The sequence below is a fragment of the Sapajus apella genome, unplaced genomic scaffold (genome assembly GCF_009761245.1).
Source record: "Sapajus apella isolate SASKATOON/1434 unplaced genomic scaffold, GSC_monkey_1.0 scaffold125, whole genome shotgun sequence".
NCBI classification, from domain to species: domain Eukaryota; kingdom Metazoa; phylum Chordata; class Mammalia; order Primates; family Cebidae; genus Sapajus; species Sapajus apella.
In genome coordinates this window covers 1,113,756-1,134,102 of record NW_022437065.1, presented here as the reverse complement: position 1 = coordinate 1,134,102, position 20,347 = coordinate 1,113,756, and the positions used below count along the sequence as shown (strand labels likewise).

Below are 20,347 nucleotides of genomic sequence, written 5' to 3'. Positions count from 1 at the left end.
AATTTATTTGCCAATAAAATAGGAATTTAGTGTGGATAATCTCTAAGGTCCCATCCCACTTGGAAATGTTATGCTTCTAGCCGGACGCGGTGGCTCACGCCTGTAATCCCAGCACTTTGGGAGGCCGAGGCGGGTGGATCACGAGGTCAAGAGATCGAGACCATCCTGGTCAACGTGGTGAAGCCCCGTCTCCACTAAAAACTACAAAACATTAGCTGGGCATGGTGGCGCGTGCCTGTAGTCCCAGCTACTCAGGAGGCTGAGGCAGGAGAATTGCCTGAACCCAGGAGGCGGAGGTTGCGGTGAGCCGAGATCGTGCCATTGCACTCCAGCCTGGGTAACAAGAGTGAGACTCCGTCTCAAAAAAAAAAAAAAAAAAAGTTATGCTTCTATGAATTGTACAGGTTGTGTGGTGGCTGCACACTATTCTCTTTCTTCCAATCTCCAATGCCTGGCAGAGGATGTGACACAGAGTAAATGCTCACTGTATGGCTGCTGAAATGAACTGAACTCAAAGGGACCTCCAAATCATCTAGCTCATCTTTAAAGATGACATAAAGAGCGCAACACATGCATCATCACTTCCTTTCTAGTGTTCATGTAAGGCACGCTAATCAGTTATGCCACTCCTGTCTCATACCACAGGCAGACTCAAAATCCTCAACTGAGAATTCCTGTAGCCTGGTGATGGGATTAAAAATTAAAACTCATTTGCCATCTCTATGGCTCAATCTGCTTATTTTACAGGAGAGGACACTGGTACCTAGAGAATTAATACTTACCTAAGATGACACAGCTGACTAGTATTAAGGGCAGTTACAGAAATTAAGTCTCATCACTCCCAGGGGAGCATTCTTTCCAAGTTAGACTCTCTACTTTCATTTTAACACAATTCTGTCTCTTGATCTCTTTAAAATATTTTCCTCTAATAATAGCGGGTAACTCAGGGGTAGAGGGAATGGGGAGATGGTAAGATCTAGATGGATGGAAAAAATGGGTGGATGTAAGATTTCACTGTAAATATTTCAACCATGTGAATACATCACATATTTAATTTTTTAAGTAGATTGGTTTTAAAGATGTTGTTTAATAAGCTCTTTAAAAATTCAGAACTTCGGTGCATTTCCATAATTGATGTTTTAGAAAGTTTCCTTTTAGCTTTCCCTACTGAATTTCTACAAAGGACTTACTTTAATGCATTTACTTGATTTATCTTTGTAACTTCAATTGTCTTCTGATGAAAACAGAGCTCAAGGAAAACGTTTTGCTGTGTCTCTTTCTGAGGTATGTGGTTGGAGAGCTCACATTTTCTTCTTTGTCATCTAGATCTTTGCTACGCAAAATGTGGTCTACAGGACAGTGGCACCTGCATTAACTGGATCCTTATTAGAAGTGCCAGCCTGGCGTGGTGGCTCATGCCTGTAATCCCAGCACTTGCGAGGCTGAGGTGGGTGGATCATTTGAGGTCAGGAGTTCGAGACCAGCCTGACCAACATGGGGAAACCCCGTCTCTATTAAAAATACAAAAATTACCTGAGCATGGTGCCACCTGACTGTAATCCCAGCTACCTGTGAGGCTGAGGCAGAAGAATTGCTTGAACCAGGAGGCAGAGATTGCAGTGAGCCGAGACTGTGCCACTGCACTCCAGCCTGGGCAACAGGGAAAGACTCCATCTCAAAAAAATAAAAATAAATAAATGTGCCAAATCTCAAGCCTGATCTTAGACCTACAGAATTAAAATCTGCACCTTAGCAAGACCCCTAGGTAATATAAGCGCACATTAAGGCTTCAGAAGTACTGGTCTAGATAACAAGGCAATTAACATTTTGGCCAAAGTTAGTGCCCTGAGGTGGCAAGCTGGAAAGATGAGGTGAAAAAAATCATCCCTGTTATTAGATATGACAAATTTAGGCCTAACACACAACCTTCTATTGAAAAGGGAGTCATGGTTGGCTTGCAAGCAGCCATAGATGAGGTTGAACACCCACTTATTTTATAGGGTCTGTATCAGATCAATAATGAATATGACAATAATGAGTGTAATAACTATAATAATATTTGCCACGTGTTATGTACTATACTAAAAGCTTTACACATATTATTTTAATGTTCAAAATAACCCTATTCCAATTTATAGATTAGATAAATAATTAGCAGCTAATCCTTTCCTGCTTGCTTTTCTCTACTCCAGAGGCTGAAAGCTAAAAACTACATTTCCCAAACTCCCTTGCAGCTAGAGTACAGCCATGCCACTCAGCTGCACCTACTCCAGACTTGGATGCAGAAGTGAACAACATGCAGTGGAAGCCGTCTTTGGAGAGATTGGATCTTCTGCTACATATGCAGGTAGAGAAATCTATTTCAGCTGTGGTAGCTATAATGGAGTGTCTGACATCTGGTTTCAAGGAGCAGGCTGTGTCAGTGGTGTTCTGGCTACAAAAGAACCACAGTGTCATTGGGCAATTTTTCTGCCTGTGTTGTCCCTGGCTATGTGGTGTCCAAGAATTATTCACTGCACTTCCTTTCCCCAAAGATTCTGGGAGCCTCTTCATGTCTTTTAATACACTGCTTTCCATTATCTACCTAGAGTGGACTCTCATTTGCAAGTAAGACCCTGGCTGATATAGTAATTGAGACCAGTTAAGTCACTAAAAGCTAAAAAATGGTGCAGCTAAGTTAGATATGTCAGCACTATTTTCCAGAGCAGGTGACATTTGGGATATTGTAAAACAGACATATGGTTAATATTTCCTAGAATGACAGTGAGGAAGATGAAACTAGTGGCTTTATCTGAAAGGGACCATTAATTTTTAAGATAAGTTTTCCCATGAAATTTGAAAATGTTCTATACCTAAATACATATGTATCTCTATGGCCAACTCAAAGAACAAGTGTCTAATCTAGTCATAAAGTAAGGAATGGAATGAGGGAAAAGAGAAGGAAAAAAGTAAGATGTTTTGAATGCCCGTTTTGTACAGAAACTAAATTAGGGGCTTCTCTAAACATGAACAAAGAGATTCCAAAATAAGAATTATACAACTTATAATGGTTGGCAAACAATGGTTACTGGTGCTCAGGCTGATCAAGTGTGGTAAGAATTTTGGTTAAAATAGATTTATTTGAAAGGAGATTAATCTCACCCCATGCAAAAACGTTATAAATGCTAATAAGCACTAATGATCTATTATAAAGTTCCTGGAAGAAAATAGATGTTACATGAGCAAGTAATGTAGTTGGAGAATCTCAGTTGCTTATTATTTCCCCAAAGGCATGAATGACCAATTTGGAACCACACAAAGAACACCTTCTTATCCTCCATTCCTTGTTTCTTGCTTACCATGATTGTCCACTTTCTGTTTTCTGCCTCTGGGAACACGAGTGATTGTGGAGAATAAAAGACTTCATCGTCCACTTCTTCTGGCTTTCTGGGCAAGCAGTGTAAAAATGTCCAGTCAGAGGCAGCAACTTTAGCAGTCTAAAGAAATAGGGATAAGACCACATTTTGACTATTATATGTGGCCGTCATATTTGTTTTCTTCAGTATTTAAAAACGTACATGGCCTGCAGTCAGAGATCAATGCAAAGGGAGAGACAAAGGAGCAAAGCGACAGTTTTATCTCAAGATACCCATGGGAAATGTACCTGGTACTTTCAACTTATGGAATTTTAGAGTCTTTTTTTTTTTTTTTTTTTTGAGAAGGAGTCTCACTCTGTGGCCCAGGCTGGAGTGCAGTGGTAAAATCTTGGCTCATTGCAACTTCTGTCTCCTGAGCTCAAGCGATTCTCCTGCCTCAGCCTCCTGAGTAACCGGAACTACAGGCATGCGCCACCACGGCCAGTTAATTTTTTGTATTTTTAGTAGAGACGGGATTTCACCATGTTGGCCAGGCTGGTCTTGAACTCCTGACCTCAAGTGATCTGCCCACCTCAGCCTCCCAAAGTGCTGGGATTACAGGCATGAGCCACCTTGCCCAGAAAGTCTTTTTTTCTTTCTTTTTTTTTCATTTAGGAGAGCATCACTTCAAGTTAAATCATTAACTCAGTTTTCTAGTATTCTGTTTAGTGGAAGAGTGGACATTTCAGTAAATAACTCTACTAATGTAATATTTGGCTGATAGTAAAAGTCACCAATTATAGTCCACTATATTTAAAAAGTTGCTTTGGTGTGGTAATATTATTTTTTGAGCTTATCTCCAAATTATTATCTTTAGCACTTGAAGCATACTCCATCACTAATTAAAACAATTTAGATAAAAGCACTGAGGTAGGAGTGAATTAAATAGGATTATAAGCACTATGCATTAGATTTTTCATTCTTAATGCAAATATACTAGCAGTTTTAATGTTCTCCAACAGTTAATTCCTGAAAGTTATATTTCCCTATATATTTCTGTTGTTCACATACAAATGCAAAACTACATTCCTTCATACTTTCTTAACTCAAAATTACTGGCTTTGTACTAAAATTTTGTTTTACCTCCCACCCTAGCTCTAGGTTCAGAACATTTTGGATTTCTAAAATACCAGCAAAATTACATGGGAAAAAGTAACATTTATACATGCCATACAAAAGTAAAATGACTATTCTTCAGGCCCACAGTCCCAATACCAGAAACACATGTAAGATTGGCCAAGCAGGTATAAGTATGAAGTGATTTATGTAATTTAAAATATCTCCATGAAAATATATGCCACATGTATGATAAGGAATTAGCCATAATATATAAAGAGCTCCTATAACCAATAATAGAAAAGGCAAAAATAGAAAATGGACAAAAGATATAGTAGCAATTTATAGAAAAAGCAGCAATGGCCAATAAAAATTAAAAGATGCTTAACTTCATTAGTAATCAAGGAATTGCAAATTTTAAAAAAAGAGATACCATTTTCCTCCATATTTAGAAAAATTAAAAATGTAGATAAAAACTAAAAATGGAGAGTGTATGAAAAAATAACTATAATATACAGCTGCAGGAGTATACATTTCTAATCTGCTTTGAGTGAGCAACTTAGCAGCACTCTCATATTTTAAAAAGTATATACCATTCCACCCAAAAATAACTCTTCTCAAGATCTTATTCTCCAGTAATATTTGCACAAATAAATATGGATAAGCAAGTTCATGCAGCATTTTTGTAATCATTATTCTCAGAAATAGCCTAATTTATTAATTGGAAACATTTTAAGTAAATTATAGTGCCACTTATCCTTTGGAATTCTATGCAGCAACTAAAAAGAATAAAAAATATCTAAATGAATGGACAAGAAAATCTAAGATTTGTTAAGTGGAAAAAGTAAGAATAATAATAAATAATAAATAAATAACAAATAAATAATGTCTAAAATACCATTTATGAAAAATCAATAGTTGTGTGTATTGAGGCATATATATGTAAATGCACAGAAAAGGTCTGCAAAGAGACACATCGTATTATTAAACAATGGCTACCTCTAGGAATAGTCACTGTTAAAGGGATGGAGGAAAGACATTTTTGCTTTTTATTTTTCAAACTTCTGTTCTATTTTATATGTAACAATAAAGAACTTGTATTTATGTATTACTTTATCAATACAATATTAATTGTACTTGCTTAATCCCTTTTTCCACCAAAGCGGATTTGTTGCTTTGCTGACAAAACCCTAGTGTGCACCTGGCTTTTAGGGTATTCCTCCAGAACGCTGCTTCTCAAAGTGTGGCCCTGGAGGCAGCAGCATTGCATCACCTGGGAACTTGGCAGAAATGCACATTCTCAGGTCTCACCCTGACCTACTGAATCAGAAACCCTGGGGATGGACCCAGCCAGCTGTGTATTAACAACTCCTCCCGTGATTCTAAGACCTGCTCAAGACTGAGAAGCACTGCTCCAGATCTTACTGGAAGGCAGCCAAATGAATGAGTCCCCTGGGAATGCCCTGGAGGGTGTTAACAAAACTAAACTGGATTTAAAGATCCTTGGAAAATAGAGGCAAGGACTAGCCTGAGGAGCATAGTTATGGGGCTTTTCTTAGGGGAGAAATCAGAAGAAACTGCATGCATCAGAAGTAACCTAATTTCTCTAAACACACAAAAGGTAAAACACTGCAATGCCTCAATTCTTGTGACAGGGAAAAGCCTGCTCTTCTCTTCTGAGTTTCAAATTCCTTCATCCAGCACAAAAAATGCCTTTCCAAAGGACACAGCTAATCTTTGGAAGGAGAGAAGTCCCTAGGGGATATAATCAGTGAGTCCTTTTATGGGGAATGAAAGGACAGTCTGCTCCCCCTAAAGTGAATGAGTGATTAGATGGTTCTGGCCTTTATGAATGGAATTAATGAACCTTCAGAGAGGCATCAATTTGTACCTTCATTGTAACCTGGTAACCTTGGAAAGCCTGGAGCCGCTTTTTCTTCTCCTCTTCTTGTCCCATGCTTATCCAAGTGTCTGTAATTAATACATTGCCTCCTTGCGCTGCTTCCAATGGATCATTCGTCAGCAACAGCTTGGTACCGTTCTAGCATACACAAGCATGCTGATTAAATAACTTCATGGGACAGAAAAAGGCAATAATACTTTTACATGTAAAGAGCATACCTCTTTGGCATACTGCTCTGCCAACTTGGTTACACTAGGATCCGGCTCATAACCCTACAGGAAGAAGAATTTAACTGTTATTTAGGTAATTTTATTATACATGTTTTCTTACATATGCATTATTTTCTCTTCCATATCTCCTCTCCTTCCCTTTTTCAAGATGTGGTCCCATCGTGTTCAGTAGAATATGATTTTTACATCTACAATTCCAAAACTTAATAATGCCTTTTGGAATTTAAAAAGACAACCAATTGTCCCATCTTTCTTTTATTATCTCTGACTTCTTTAGTCATAAAGGCAAACACAAGGCATGGTGCTTTCTAACTCTTGGAAGCACCTCTTCGAGGATTATATTCATAATTATACAAATGAATGTATGTTTGTCTTTGCACATGCTATCCTTTTTTGTCTGAAATTCTTTCTTCTACCACTCCATGTGGATAACTTTTTTAGGTTTCAGTTGAAATGTCCCCTCCTCAGAAAAACCTTCCCTGACCATCCCAGCTAAATACTAACAGCTCCCTCTTCCCTACCACACATCTCCTTCTTTTGCATTCCCCAGCAAGCATTTTGAGTGCAAGGTGCTTGCTTTGAAAGACATTGACAGAACAAATGCATTCTTTTTGCTAAGATTATATATTTGTTCAGGATGGTTTGGTGAGGGCAGGGTCAGACTCCGTAGAGGCAAGCTAGGTGCCTACGGCAAAACATTTAAGGAAAGCCTAGAAAAATATTAAAGAAACACGCATTCTCACGGTCATCCATGCATAGATTTTGCACCCTAGATTCTTTGCTTGCTCAGCCTAGTCCCTACTCTGGGTGAGGGGACATCATGGGAACAGCCAAAGCTTGCCAAGCTATCCCAGGCCCCCACAGGCAGCCTTCCTGCCTCTACCCTCACTCTCCAACCTATTCTGTACACAGCAGCAAGAACTTTTTTTTTTTTTCTGAAGACTCCGATGTTTACTACTTGTTTCTTAAGTCAAAGCTGATTAAGAGCATCAAGGCTCCGCACTTCCATCCCCTGCTTCTGTCTCTTTTAATTATTCTCAACATCTTGCTGTGGAAAAGCCAATCTTATTGTCGTCCCTGTACAGATCTTGCCCTTTTCTGCCATCACAGCCTTTCACCCTTGAACACCTCCTTTCTTGTCCCCTCCTGGGCGTCTTCATCACAATGTGTCAGCTCCTAAAAACTCTAGCCCAGCATCTCCTCCAAGACCCTCCATACGGAAGTCTTGTTAGTTCAAACACCGTAATTATCGTCACCTTCCTCCATCCTTCTCATTTTCCCAAATTCTTAGCATTGATTATGAGTTGATTTTTATCACTTTTCACTGAGGCATTGTGGTGAACGCTGTGGTATGCTTCCCAGATACCCCTCCATGAATAATCATGAATAAAGGACTTATTCCCCCAGCGGCTGGGAGTGCTGCCAGAAGATGGCATTCAGCTGTCATCCGCTTTGAGCACTGCCTCAGCTGCAGAGATCAGCCTCACTCAAGGTCACACACCCTTCCGGGGCAACCCACATTCAATGGCTGATTGACAGGAGGGTATGAAAACCTGACCCCCTCTGCCCTACTCCAGACAGCTGAATGGACATCGCAGATCCAGAACTTCCCATGAGATCAGCCAAGGCTATTGTTGGGCCTGCATCGTAGCTCAGCTTCTCCCTCTTCTTATTCCTGCTTCCTTCCCTTCCTTTCCACAGTTGTTGATTTCAAGGGCACATGCTAATAAGCATCCTGCCTGTCCTGCACACTAGCTAAACTCTGAGTCTGCTTCCCAAGAAACGCACCCTGTGACAGGCATGTTTAGGTTTATTTGTGAAATTGTGTTTATTTGCACATAATTGTCTACCATAGTTTCTTCTTCTATTAAAATATTCTTGAAAGAAGAAACTACTCTGATGTCAATGAAGATGCCTGCAGACATTTTAGCAACTTACCACCCTCATATAGCCATGAATTCTGGAGCCTTGTTTATACAGATTTGGGGAAAGTAATTAATAAAATCTAGCTAATTTAGCAACTAATGTTGTAAATAGCCATACTGGTAAACATAAATGAAGAGACTTGGATATTACCCCAAGTGCCTCCTACCCTGAAAATTTAGCCTTCTCTTTGGAGAGTAGGTTTTATACTCCCTAAGTATAATAATTCTTAGAAAAGGAATCAATAAGTACTTAGAGAACCAACAGAGAGGTTTAGAAATTAGAAAATCACCCAACCTTGCACGCACTGAGCCATGACTTAGAATATAGAGAGGAATTCGTTACTCACATCTCAGCTTTCAATACTAAATCACTCACTAGCCTTTACATAAATTATAAAACTAGACAAAGAAGGTGATTAACACACCTAGTTCAGTCTAAGTATTCACTTAGAACAATGTTAAAATCATTACTATTGATAGTTTATGGAGCAATTTTACAATCATGAACAAAATTATTTTTTCTTGAACATGTAAGTTATTCTTGGTTAAAGAATGGGGAAATAGATTAATCATGGCCTTGGAAACTTCTCAGTGTTTCTAAAATTTAAAATAAATCTCCTAGCTTTATCTTTAAAGGAAACAGGTCTACTAACAACTGAAGACTTACAAATTGGTGGAATGACTTTTGCACTATCAGACTTTTCAGAAGACCTTTCAAAACTCTTTGTTTTTTTAATAAAAAAGATGGGGTTTCATCATGTTAGTCAGGCTGGTCTTGAACTCCCAACCTCAGGTGATCCGCCCGCCTTGGCCTCCAAAGTGCTTGGGTTACAGGCGTGAGCCACCACACCTGGCTAACTTTTCAAAACTCTTACTCCCACCAAGATTTAACCAGGGTTTAGTACTCTTTATCATTTAAATAAGTTTCTGCATAAGAACAATACTGCAATTACTGTGTAATATTAGAATTTTTTCCTTTGATGTTAATAAAACATCTTTGGCATGCAATAAAATGTTTAAACTATATATTTCTTCAACAGAATAAAGCCTTCCAAAAGAACTTTATAGCAGGGAACAATTATTGTTAATGTATGTTTTATCTGTGGGAACCAAATACAATGAGAATTTGCATTAATATAGAGCCTTTCTTCAGACTAGCTTTGTATGTAGAGTGTACTCACCCTTCCTGTAAAGTGAATAAAAGACACCATAAGCACATTATCAGATCTGACCCTTATTTGAGTTCACACTGAATAAAAGAAGAGAATTATCTGTCCTAAGGGTCATCTCTCTGAGTCCCCCAAATTTACTATAATAGGATGGCTTCCATGCATGAAGTACATTTCTTCTATGGCAGGTGTACTTGGGTGAATAGTGTTCTTCAAAATTCATGACCACCCAGAACCTCAGAATGTGAGCTTATTTGGAAATGGAGTCTTTCCAGATATAATTAGTTAAGATGAGGTCATACTGGATTAAGGTGGGCCCAAATTTAATATGGCTGGTGTCCCTATAAGAAGAGGGGGATTTGTACAGAGAGACACAGACACAGAGGGAATGTGATGGAAGCAGAGATTGTACCCACAAGCCAAGGAACGCCTGGGGCTACCAGAAGCAGGAAGAGGCAAAAAAGGATCCTCCCTGAGAGGCTTCGGAGAAATTGTGGCCCTGTCAACACCTTGATTTCAAACTTCTAGTCTCCAAGACTGTGAAAGAGTAAATTTCTATTGTTTTAAGCCATGCAGTTTATAGTAGCTTGTTATGGCAACCCTAAGAGTCCAAGACAGCAAGATGGATTGACCCATAATGGTTTGGTAAAAACACCTGCTGAAAGCATTTCGTGGTGCTTTATTTTGTTTGGACCGGATGCAACAGATGATGCTGGTGCTCTACCCAGAGGCCCCTGGGGTATCCCTTTTTATAGCTTTTGCTCCCTTCCCCAGTTTCAGTGTTTTTAACACCTAGCGCTTGCAGTTCATCTTCAGGACACAGCTCTCTGGCTACCAGGCTGCTTTTCCCATCAAAAGTGCCAGAGATTTACCACTCCACCTCTTCTGCTGCCCTTGACCAATGCTGGGATAACTTTAGGGCACAGCTTATGCTCCAGAGATCACCTGCGAGATCAGGCTGAAGCTACTTTCTGTGGGACTGTGCATGACACGGGACTAGGATGACCAAATCAACTTGGTTTGCCGGACTCTCAATTTTAGCACCCAAAACCCCACATCCTTAGAAATCTCTTGATCTTCAGCAAACCAGGATGGTTGGTCACTGTAAATGGCATCCTTGCTTAGATTCTTCCCTTTCCCTGTCCTGCTCCCCCTAATCCCCTAGGGATCTCCCTTGGGAGTACTTCCTTAATAAATCACCTGTACACAAATCCCCATGGCAGTGTGCTTGTGGGAAACCTGGCCTAAGACTGATATTTAGTAATGGTGCTGGAACATTTATTTTTCCATATGAAATAATATATATAAATAAAAATATATACCATCTAGGTTTGTGTAAGTGCACAATATAATATTCCCACAACAACAAAGTCACCAAAGGACCCATTTCTCTGAACGTGTCCCTGCTATGAAACCACATATGACTGTACAGTGAGATAAAGTCTCCCTCCTACCTCTAGCCTCAAACCTCCCAGTTCCCCTCCTCAGAGGCAACGATTATTACCAGTTTCTTTTATATCAAAAGGGTTACATTGGGCCTATGAAAGAAGTCATGCATTCCATACATGCTGTAAGAGATAGCAGCAAGGTAGGAAGTATGAAGGAGTCATTTTCATTCCCACATGGGGCTCAAATTTTAAAGGCCAAAAGGCCCCCAGAGTTGAGTTTCAAAACACTAAGCTGGTGTAGATGCCATCACCATGATCCTCACATTGAATTCACATTTTTCTATCAAATTGCAGTATTAGAAAAATGAGTGGCATTCCCATGTGTTCAGAATTCTATGCTGCCTGGATTTTATTGCTTGCTTCAGCCTTTGTGGTGGTAATGCACGACGATGCCAATCATCATAATGGCCTATAGCAGGGTATTCAAAGGGATAATTCAGGCATGCTTTTAACACCGTCTCATAGAATAAAAGGCATCGGTCAAGGCTATCTCTTATTGTAGAGATGGGAAATTGGACTCTCAAGAGGCCAGATAGCTATTTAATAGTAGGGCTGGTAACATAACCTAAATTTTGTGGCCTCACCTGTGCTATTATACATAAATGGAAGAGAGTTTTTTTGTCACTGGGTAATTGCATCTGAGGGTGATTTAAGAGGGAGGTTAGTTTCAAGGCAAAAAGTTTCCCTACCTTTGGAGTAGCTGCCTGAAGGTGCATACCGAATTTCGCTGCACTCATCATGATGGAGTGCAGGATATTGTTCCCATCCCCAATCCAGCTGAGGGTAAGACCTTTCAGAGAGCCATAGTGTTCCTAAAAGGCAAGGGATAAAGGAGATAAAATCCAGGAGTAAATTCGCTTATGTGTAGCAATTATTAAGTTTAAAATAAATAGTCTTAATCGCAATATTAGTGCCTTGTTAGAAGGAATGAATTCCCAATTTTTTTTGCATTACACAGAGCAATTCAATAATATGAATGTACAATCACAAAAATGTGGCAAAATGTCTTACTATCTTAAACCAGGACATCATATGAACTTGTACAGCGACTAAGAATTTCATACATTTCAAATCTGAATCTTAGTTGTATTCATTCACTGGATGCAAATGAGCACCATGGATGTCCAAACATTGAGACACTGTCCTTGGCCCTGGAGATATAACAATGGACAAAGGAGGCAAAAATCACTGCTTTTATGGAGCTGACATTATTTGATATGAGAAATGGGAAATACAGGATACCTGGAATAAATAGTATAGCATGGTGGATCAGACCATGTTCCCATTATACGAAGTTGACAAATATGCTCAATAATACTGTTAGTATTATGGCTCATGCCTGTAATCCCAGCACCTTGGGAGACTGAGGTGGACGGATCACCTGAGTTCAGAAGTTCAAGACCAGCCTGGTCAACATGGTGAAACCGCGTCTCTACTAAAAATACAAAAATTAGCTGGGCATGGTGCACACCTGTAATCCCAGCTACTCAGGAGGCTGAAGCATGAGAATCACTTGAACTCAGAAGGCAGAGATTGCAGTGAGCCGAGATCATGCCACTGCACTCAGCCTGGGTAACAGAGTGCGACTTAGTCTCAAATAATAATAATAATAATAATAATACTTTTGGTTGTTTATGGCTATAGATGTGTGTAAATATACTAACATCAGGATAATAATTTCTTTGCGGAGGGGAAGAAAATGAGATCAGGCAGAGTTACATGGTGGGCTTCAACTCTATCTGTAATGTTTTATTGAAAAACAGCAAAGAATTATGAAGTAACTACTCCATCACATTAAAGATTGACAAAACTGTGTGAACACATGGATGTTTGTTTTGTTTTCTTAAAGTGTCTGTAGGTTTCACATATTTTATATATTCAAAAAGATTAAAAAAGAGAAAGGCCAAGCAATTTGGAGATCACAGAACTGCTAGTTAGCGAAGCTAGAATTTAATTCCAGATCCCTCTGATTCAGATTCCATGGTCTTAACAAGCTGCTATTTATTCATTCAGTTCCTGCTTTGAGTATTTCCTATATGAAGGCATTGCACGAGGTCCTACAGGGGACATTATGGTGAATAGGACAGTTCATTGTCCCTCAATGAATCTATAATCTAGTAATGATAAAGCCCCAGGGGGAAGCATTAAATTACCTGGTGTATATGTAAAGCCACACCCACAGACAGCCACTTTGGTATCTGACATTATTATATCATCTTCTCTGCATGGATCTTATCCTCATTTCCAAAGTGTTTCATTTTGAACTTAATTTCACATTTAAATGTGCGTAGTTTATTCAAATGTGGAAGAAGATGGGCCTATCCAGTTTACCTTGTCTGCTGAGAATCATCCATAGACATAGAAACCATGGCTGTTAGGATTTCCAGGGGCAATACCATGTAGATTGGCTGTGGCAAACCAAACAAGAGGAATCTTTCAAAGTTATTCAAGTTCCTAATTTGGAAAGTCTAGAATGGCTAAATTTGAGCCGTGATTCTATAAATTCTGCATATTCTTAACCCTACGTTTTTTTTTTTTTTTTTTTTTTTTTTTTTTTTTTTTTTTTTTTTTTTGAGACAGAGTCTTACTCTGTTGCCGGGCGCCAGGTTGGAGTGAAGTGGCACGATCTTGGCTTACTGCAACCTCCGCCTCCTGGGTTCAAGCAATTCTCCTGCCTCAGCCTCCAAGTACCTGGGCCTACAGGCATGCGCCAGCACATTCAGCTAATTTTTTTGTATTTTTAGTAGAGACTGGGTTTCACCATGTTGGCCAGGATGGTCTCGATCTCTTGACCTTGTGATCCGCCCACCTTGGTCTCCCAAAGTGCTGGGATTACAGGCGTGAGCCACTGTGCCTGGCCAACCCTACTTTTAAACAATCCATTTATTAAAATGATAGAAAATGTCCCCCTCTTCCAGAGTGACTCAGTAACTGACCATTTTGAATATTCAAAGCATACTCCACCAGTCTTCACTCCCAAGCCACAGTCTCTGATGTCTATAGAATCACATAAGGCTTGTCCATTCTGTATGCTCCAATGTTCTCTATTTATCCGTTGTGTGAAATAATGCACCAAAAATCAAAGGGATTGACAGAACAGAAGATGAGATGGGGCTAAAGGTTTGAGAATAGGGTTCAGTGCAGAAAGATCTTATAGTCTGTTTCTAACAATGCCCCCTTTTCCTCAGAAAATGCACACATAAGCTGTAATTCTTTGTCAAGCTGATATTTGAAAATAAAACACCAATACCATGATTTAAGTAAATAATTTCACTTAAAGCAAGTCAGGAATTATTTGTTGATTTTGCTCTTTTGTAAGACAAATAAATAAACCAACCTGGAGCGTGAGGTAATCGGCCAGGATCTGGATAGGATGGTACAAATCTGACAGCCCATTGATAATTGGGATGGATGCTTCTTTAGCCAGGGTGTCCAAATCTGATTGTTTATATACTCGAGCCAGTACTGCATCTGTCATGCTAGACAATACACTGTGGCAAACCAAGAAAGTGATAATCTAAGTTAATTATACTTAATAATGCCTTATTTAATATAAGAACAGAAATAGTAACACGAAATGCTAATAGAATTTTTACTACGTGAAAACAACCTACCAACATTACAGGTTTAAAAGGTAATATTAAACATGTATTCATTACATAAGCCAGATGTTGTACTTCCCACAACTTATCCAGTGACCAGCGATTTTACATTTTTTATGGAGATAAATTAATTGTGGGCCTAATAGACATAATGATGAGTTATAATTGATAAATGGTCATTGGTTAAAAGGAACAAGACCAAAAGCAAGATATACAGAGAAACATTAATGACCTGCCATATGGCTAATTTTCTTTTACATCATCCAACAGAAAAATACATATTTTCACTAGGGAATTGCAAGTCCCAGTGTGGCAGCCATGAAAGTGCACACACAAATCACCCTACAGAAGAGAACTTGCTGTGAGGAGAGCCATTGGCTGACACTCTAGCTGCTACACCTTCGGATCTCCTGCAGCATTCCTGACAAGCCCACCCACCCCAGGCTGTTCCAACCTGATGACAGAACACAGTGGGGAGAGTAACGCTGAGCCATTCCTGCCTGACAGGGGACCTCTGTGATGGGCAGTCTGTGCTCTGGGGTACCCCATCGGCCTGGCTGGGTCAGACCCACCTTCCTGTCTGAAGGCCCTCTTGGCCCATTCCTGCTCCCTCTCTCTTTATGTTTCTTAGTGTTTCCCTCAATAAATTTATTGCAAGACTAATTCCATCTTGGAATCTGCTTCTTAGTGGACCTGAACTGACACCAAAAGCAATAAACTCTGGTGCTGCTTGCCCCCAGGGATTGGAGGATCAAAGATTAAAAACTATATTCCTATAACAATATTTTTCTAGACTTACAGATTTTTTTCTAATTTTTAATGAATTTATCATGCCCACGGTTCTGATTTTCAAATTTCATGAACCAGCAAAATTTCCAAAAATATGTGAGATCAAGATAAGATTCGTGACTCTATTTAGCAAATTAAAGGCATGAGAAAAGCAAATAAACAGATATAATACATTACTACCTTAATTTAATTTACAAAGGATATTTTTAACACCAGAAAGGTATGAAAGACAATTTCAAAGAATAATCCTTGAAATGAATTATTTTAGCTTTATGAAATTCACTATATAATCTTATCCTTGTTTTTCTTATTCCACCACTTTGATGAAACTTCTCCACACCAGGGTCAGTGAGGGATCGAGATTTGTTTTTCTTTTTTTTGACATTTGATCTTAGTCAAAAGGGATCGAAATATTTAAACCACTGATTTGAACAATCTAAGCACGCTGTATTTGATAGCATAAGGAGTGAATAAAAGAGCTGTTTTACAAAAAAAAAAAAAAAAAGGTGATACTGGTTAACTTTTGATGGTGGACTAAGACAAGGGGTTGTCAAATTTTGCTGCACATGAAAGTCACTAGTGACCAGATTTTGTCTCTAATATTTTTTTATACAAAGAAGAGAACCAGAAACCGGTAGAGGATAGTCAATTTCATGTCATTGGGCAGAATAATATCAGACTAGGTCTGTAACATTTTGTTGTTGCCAGGAAACAAGAGTGATTTTTTTTTTTAATGGCAGAGGCACTGCTGAAAGGAAAGAGTCAAAGGAGCTCCCATTTTTCAAGTTGTGATCATTTGTAGTAATAAAAATCATGAAATGAAATAAATTATGCTTCTAAAGGGCCATGATACTCATAAGAAAAAAGTTAATATAAGTAAAATGTGCAAAATTATGATAGTAATATCAAAAAAGAATGAATATTATCATGTATGTTTTAAATTTATTTACTTAAATAAGCAGGAAAGTGTTTATATATGACTATAGCTATAGATAGATATTTGTGGGGTTTTGTTAAGTATATTTCTGTTCATATAGTATAGATATGTATTGTTTTTATCTGCATAAGCCACAAAGAACTAACATAATTTGTAAGCCAAATAGTCCTAGAAATAACAGAAACTAAACCATGAATAAACAGGCATCTTCAGCATTTGTGGTCTTTTATAAAAGTGAACTAGAAAAGGAGTCCAGCGGTTAGCTAGCACCAGTTGCATATGCAATTTCCAATGAGGAAAACGATAATAACCATTTATTCCAAAATACTAACTTAGGTAAATGTCCATAAAAGTAAGTCTAAATTTATTTATTTATTTATTTATTTATCGCAGAAAAGTGATTTATTTAGATAGAGAAAGAGAAAAAGGAGAAGAAGAGAGAAAGCTCCCACGAAGAATGTGGAAGGGGACCCCAGAGGGGAAATTCAGCAGAGGGAAAGACAGCTTCCACGAGAGAGTTCGTGGAAGGGGATCCAAACATGGAGTCCCGGCTAATTTTTGTATTATTAGTAGAGATGGGGTTTCACCATGTTGGCCAGGCTGGTCTCAAACTCCTGACCTCAGGTGATCACCCGCCTCAGCCTCTCAAAGTGCTGGAATTACAGGCATGAGCCACCAAGCCCAGCTAAGAGTTCTAAATTTTAAGATTTACTTTTCTGTTTCTCTGGAAATGAAATCTTTTGATGATTTAACTAATAAATTACAACACAATGCCAATAAGAAAGGTGAATGTTTTTAAATATTGAAACCAGGCCGGGTTAATATATTATAAAATATTACAATGAGTCGTGTACTGCCAGAGATTAAAAACAAACAAAACTTAAATCTTCTAAATATCTTGAAGAATCAGAATCTACATAAAAGATAAAAATATGGCTGCTCTCTCTCATCCTCTGGCCTGCCTAAATGTTCAGAGGACAATGACAGTGTAATTTTGATCATGGCCATTTCAAAAGCATTTGAACTCAAATTAGTTGGCCAGGTTGGGCCACCATAACTTGCACGTCTATCTCAGGGACACCTGGCTTTCAGAGGGGACAGCACTCAGCCCCAAGAAGAGCCTGCAAATTATCCTCTGTCTCACAGCTTGTGCCATCCACAGGGATACAGGACAGTAAGGAATGAAAAAGAATCTGCTGCCTAAATGGGGGAACCTGCACGCTGGGGTGCTTTTGTGTCTGCCCTTCCTCCTATGGATGGAATTGTGAGCATGTTGTGTGCAGAGAGAGCTGTGGGTCTGTGGACCATAACACCTGGCTGCCCAAGAAGCATTCTATATGTAAATGCTGGTGTGGCCAACTCCATTGCTTTCCTCAGGCATTTCTACCTGGTTGTGATGGCCTTGTGATGGATGAGAACCTCATCGCTCCCAGGACTCTGGAATACCACCATCTGCATGTACCACTTTTATGCTAGTTGGCACGTGCCTTTCCACACAAAGCTAGTGTTAGCTGACATTTACCAATTTCCAGAAATAACAATTTTAGATATGCAATTTTATGACCAGTAAAGTCTGCTGCTCCAGCGTCCTAACTGAAAGAAGATCATTTGTTAGTTGCCTTAAAATAATAAATGCATTTCCAGAATGGTCCCTAACACTTCCTTAAGGTAACAATTACTTCTTACCCCTGTCCTGCCCTCCCCTCAGAAACTACTTTTCCTTTGCAAAAGAAAGTCAGCCATATGTACATTGTGTCCAAATCCTATGTTTCTTGATACATGTAACTCTACCAAAGTCTTATTAATATGGTCTTTTAAACAATTGAATTATATCTTCAGATTAATTATGTCTTCAGATTAATTCTAATGTGAAACTGAGGATGAAGTTTTGAGCAGAGTTGATCAAAATCAGTTAAAACGGCCTCTTTAAAATGAAAGAAAGCCTCTTAAAAGGGGGGCGATGGAGGGAAAGATCAGAGAGTGCTGGAGTAATAGAAATCTGTCTGCATGTATGCCAGGGAGATGGGGTAAAAAAGAGGACGCAAATGGGAGAGATGGACAGGAAAAGAGAAAATGATTTACTTGATTGATGATTAGGTGGATGTAGGGAAGCAAGTTAAAAGGCTGAATTGAAGGGCAAGTTTCCATCATCTATAGAAAGTTATATAAAACTCTCCTTTTTTCTAACAGCCTTGTAAAAAGAATGAAATCTCCTTGGAAAAAAACTATACCTAAATTTCCCCAACAAGATTGCTTAGTAAATTATGTTTTCTCCAAACTATGCAATTATTTTAACTGTTATAGGAGAAAATAAAATGTTCACAATACATTTCGTTGTAAACCAGGCAATAAAATTATATATTGTAAAGCCTATTTTAAAAATACATCGTGTATATGTGTATGCACAGTAAAAATGGGAAATATATTGACAAGAAGAGTCATGTGGTAGACAAAATAATGGTCCCCAAAGATGTGCATGTCGTAATCCATAGAACTAATGCATATATTGCTTTACTTGACAAATGGAATTTTGCAGATTCATATTCATAAGTTAAAGGTTTTGAAATGGGCAAATTATCTGGGTAGGCCCAATATAACACTAGAGAATATGAGAGAGGCAGGAGATTAGAAATGAGAGAAGAAGCTGTGAGGACACTGGGTTTAAAGATGGAGAAAGGGGGCCACAAGCCCAAGGATTTAAGCAGCCTTTGAAAGCTGGAAAGGGCAAGGAATTGGATTCTCCTCTGGAGCCTCCAGAAGGAACACAGCCCTGTACACTCATGTTAGACTTCTGCCTTCCGTAACTGTAAGATAATATATTTGTATTGTTTTAAGCCACTAAGTGCATGATAATTTGTTAAAGCAGCAATGGGAAACCAAATAGATTCCATGACAAAAGGCAAAAACTATGTGATAAACAGATATTGTCTAGTGGCCAGCAGTTTGAGTTTAAGTCACCTTGAATTTAGCAACCAGTTCCCACTAACCAACCAAAACTAAGTGGTCAGTAATCCACTAACCTGTATCCCTGACTTCCTGAGGTGATATATTTGTTCTTTCCAGTCTGGAAAAATTACAGAAACGCTGAGAAAGCATAAGAAGTCTCTTGCAGTGGGCCGGGCGCCGTGGCTCATGCCTGTAATCCCAGCACTTTGGGAGGCAGAAGCGGGCGGATCACAAGATCAAGAGATTGAGACCATCCTGGCCAACATGATGAAACCCCGTCTCTACTAAAAAATGCAAAAATTAGCAGGGCATGGTGGCACATGCCTGTAGTCCCATGCTACTTGGGAGGCTGAGGCAGGAGAATCACTTGAACCTGGAGGTTGCAGTGAGCTGAGATTGCGCCACTGCACTCCAGCCTGGCAACAGAGTGAGACTCCATAAAAAAAAAAAAAAAAAAAATAGAAGTCTCTTGTAGAATGCCCAAAAACAACCCAGCAATGTACAGAAGTTTAAATGCCAGGACCATACAAAAGTAAAAATAAAAGGAGATTTAAGAATAAAAAACAAAATTCAATCTATGATATTAATAGCTTTGGGCCCAGTTTTGTTGTCAAAACAATAATCAGCTCTGTAATCGATATGGTATTTTACGTTATTTTTTCCTTTGTAAGATGTTCAGAGCAGGGAAATCTGAAATGTTAGGCTTGTGATTAAGTTAAATGTTTAAAAGCATTTCACTAAGTTTGCAATCAATCTGTAAATGGTTGAGTAGATTTGTTTTGTTCACTTAATATACATTTGATTTATTGGTTGTATAAGTAGTGTGTGAATATTTAAAGCAATGAAAACTTGAACATGCATCAGAATTACCAGGAGGACTTGGTAAAACATAGCCAGCTATCTTTCTGATTCAGGAGGTCTGGGTTGAGGCCTGAGAATTTGCATTT

At 38.8% G+C, this 20,347-nt stretch overlaps 1 protein-coding gene and 1 pseudogene across 1 annotated transcript in view; one reads left to right on the top strand and one right to left on the bottom strand.

Moving 5' to 3' along the window:
• Nucleotides 1-20,347, bottom strand: part of OTC (ornithine carbamoyltransferase) — a 65,217-nt gene that overhangs the window by 6,249 nt on the left and 38,621 nt on the right. The window contains exons 5-9 of the mRNA XM_032261647.1: nt 14,464-14,617; nt 11,816-11,938; nt 6,573-6,626; nt 6,343-6,492; nt 3,339-3,476 (exon numbers count right to left, since the gene is read on the bottom strand). Coding sequence (XP_032117538.1) covers nt 3,339-3,476; nt 6,343-6,492; nt 6,573-6,626; nt 11,816-11,938; nt 14,464-14,617 — 619 coding nt within the window. The remainder of the gene's footprint in view (nt 1-3,338; nt 3,477-6,342; nt 6,493-6,572; nt 6,627-11,815; nt 11,939-14,463; nt 14,618-20,347) is intronic.
• On the top strand, nt 17,449-18,260 carry LOC116539050 (annotated as a pseudogene).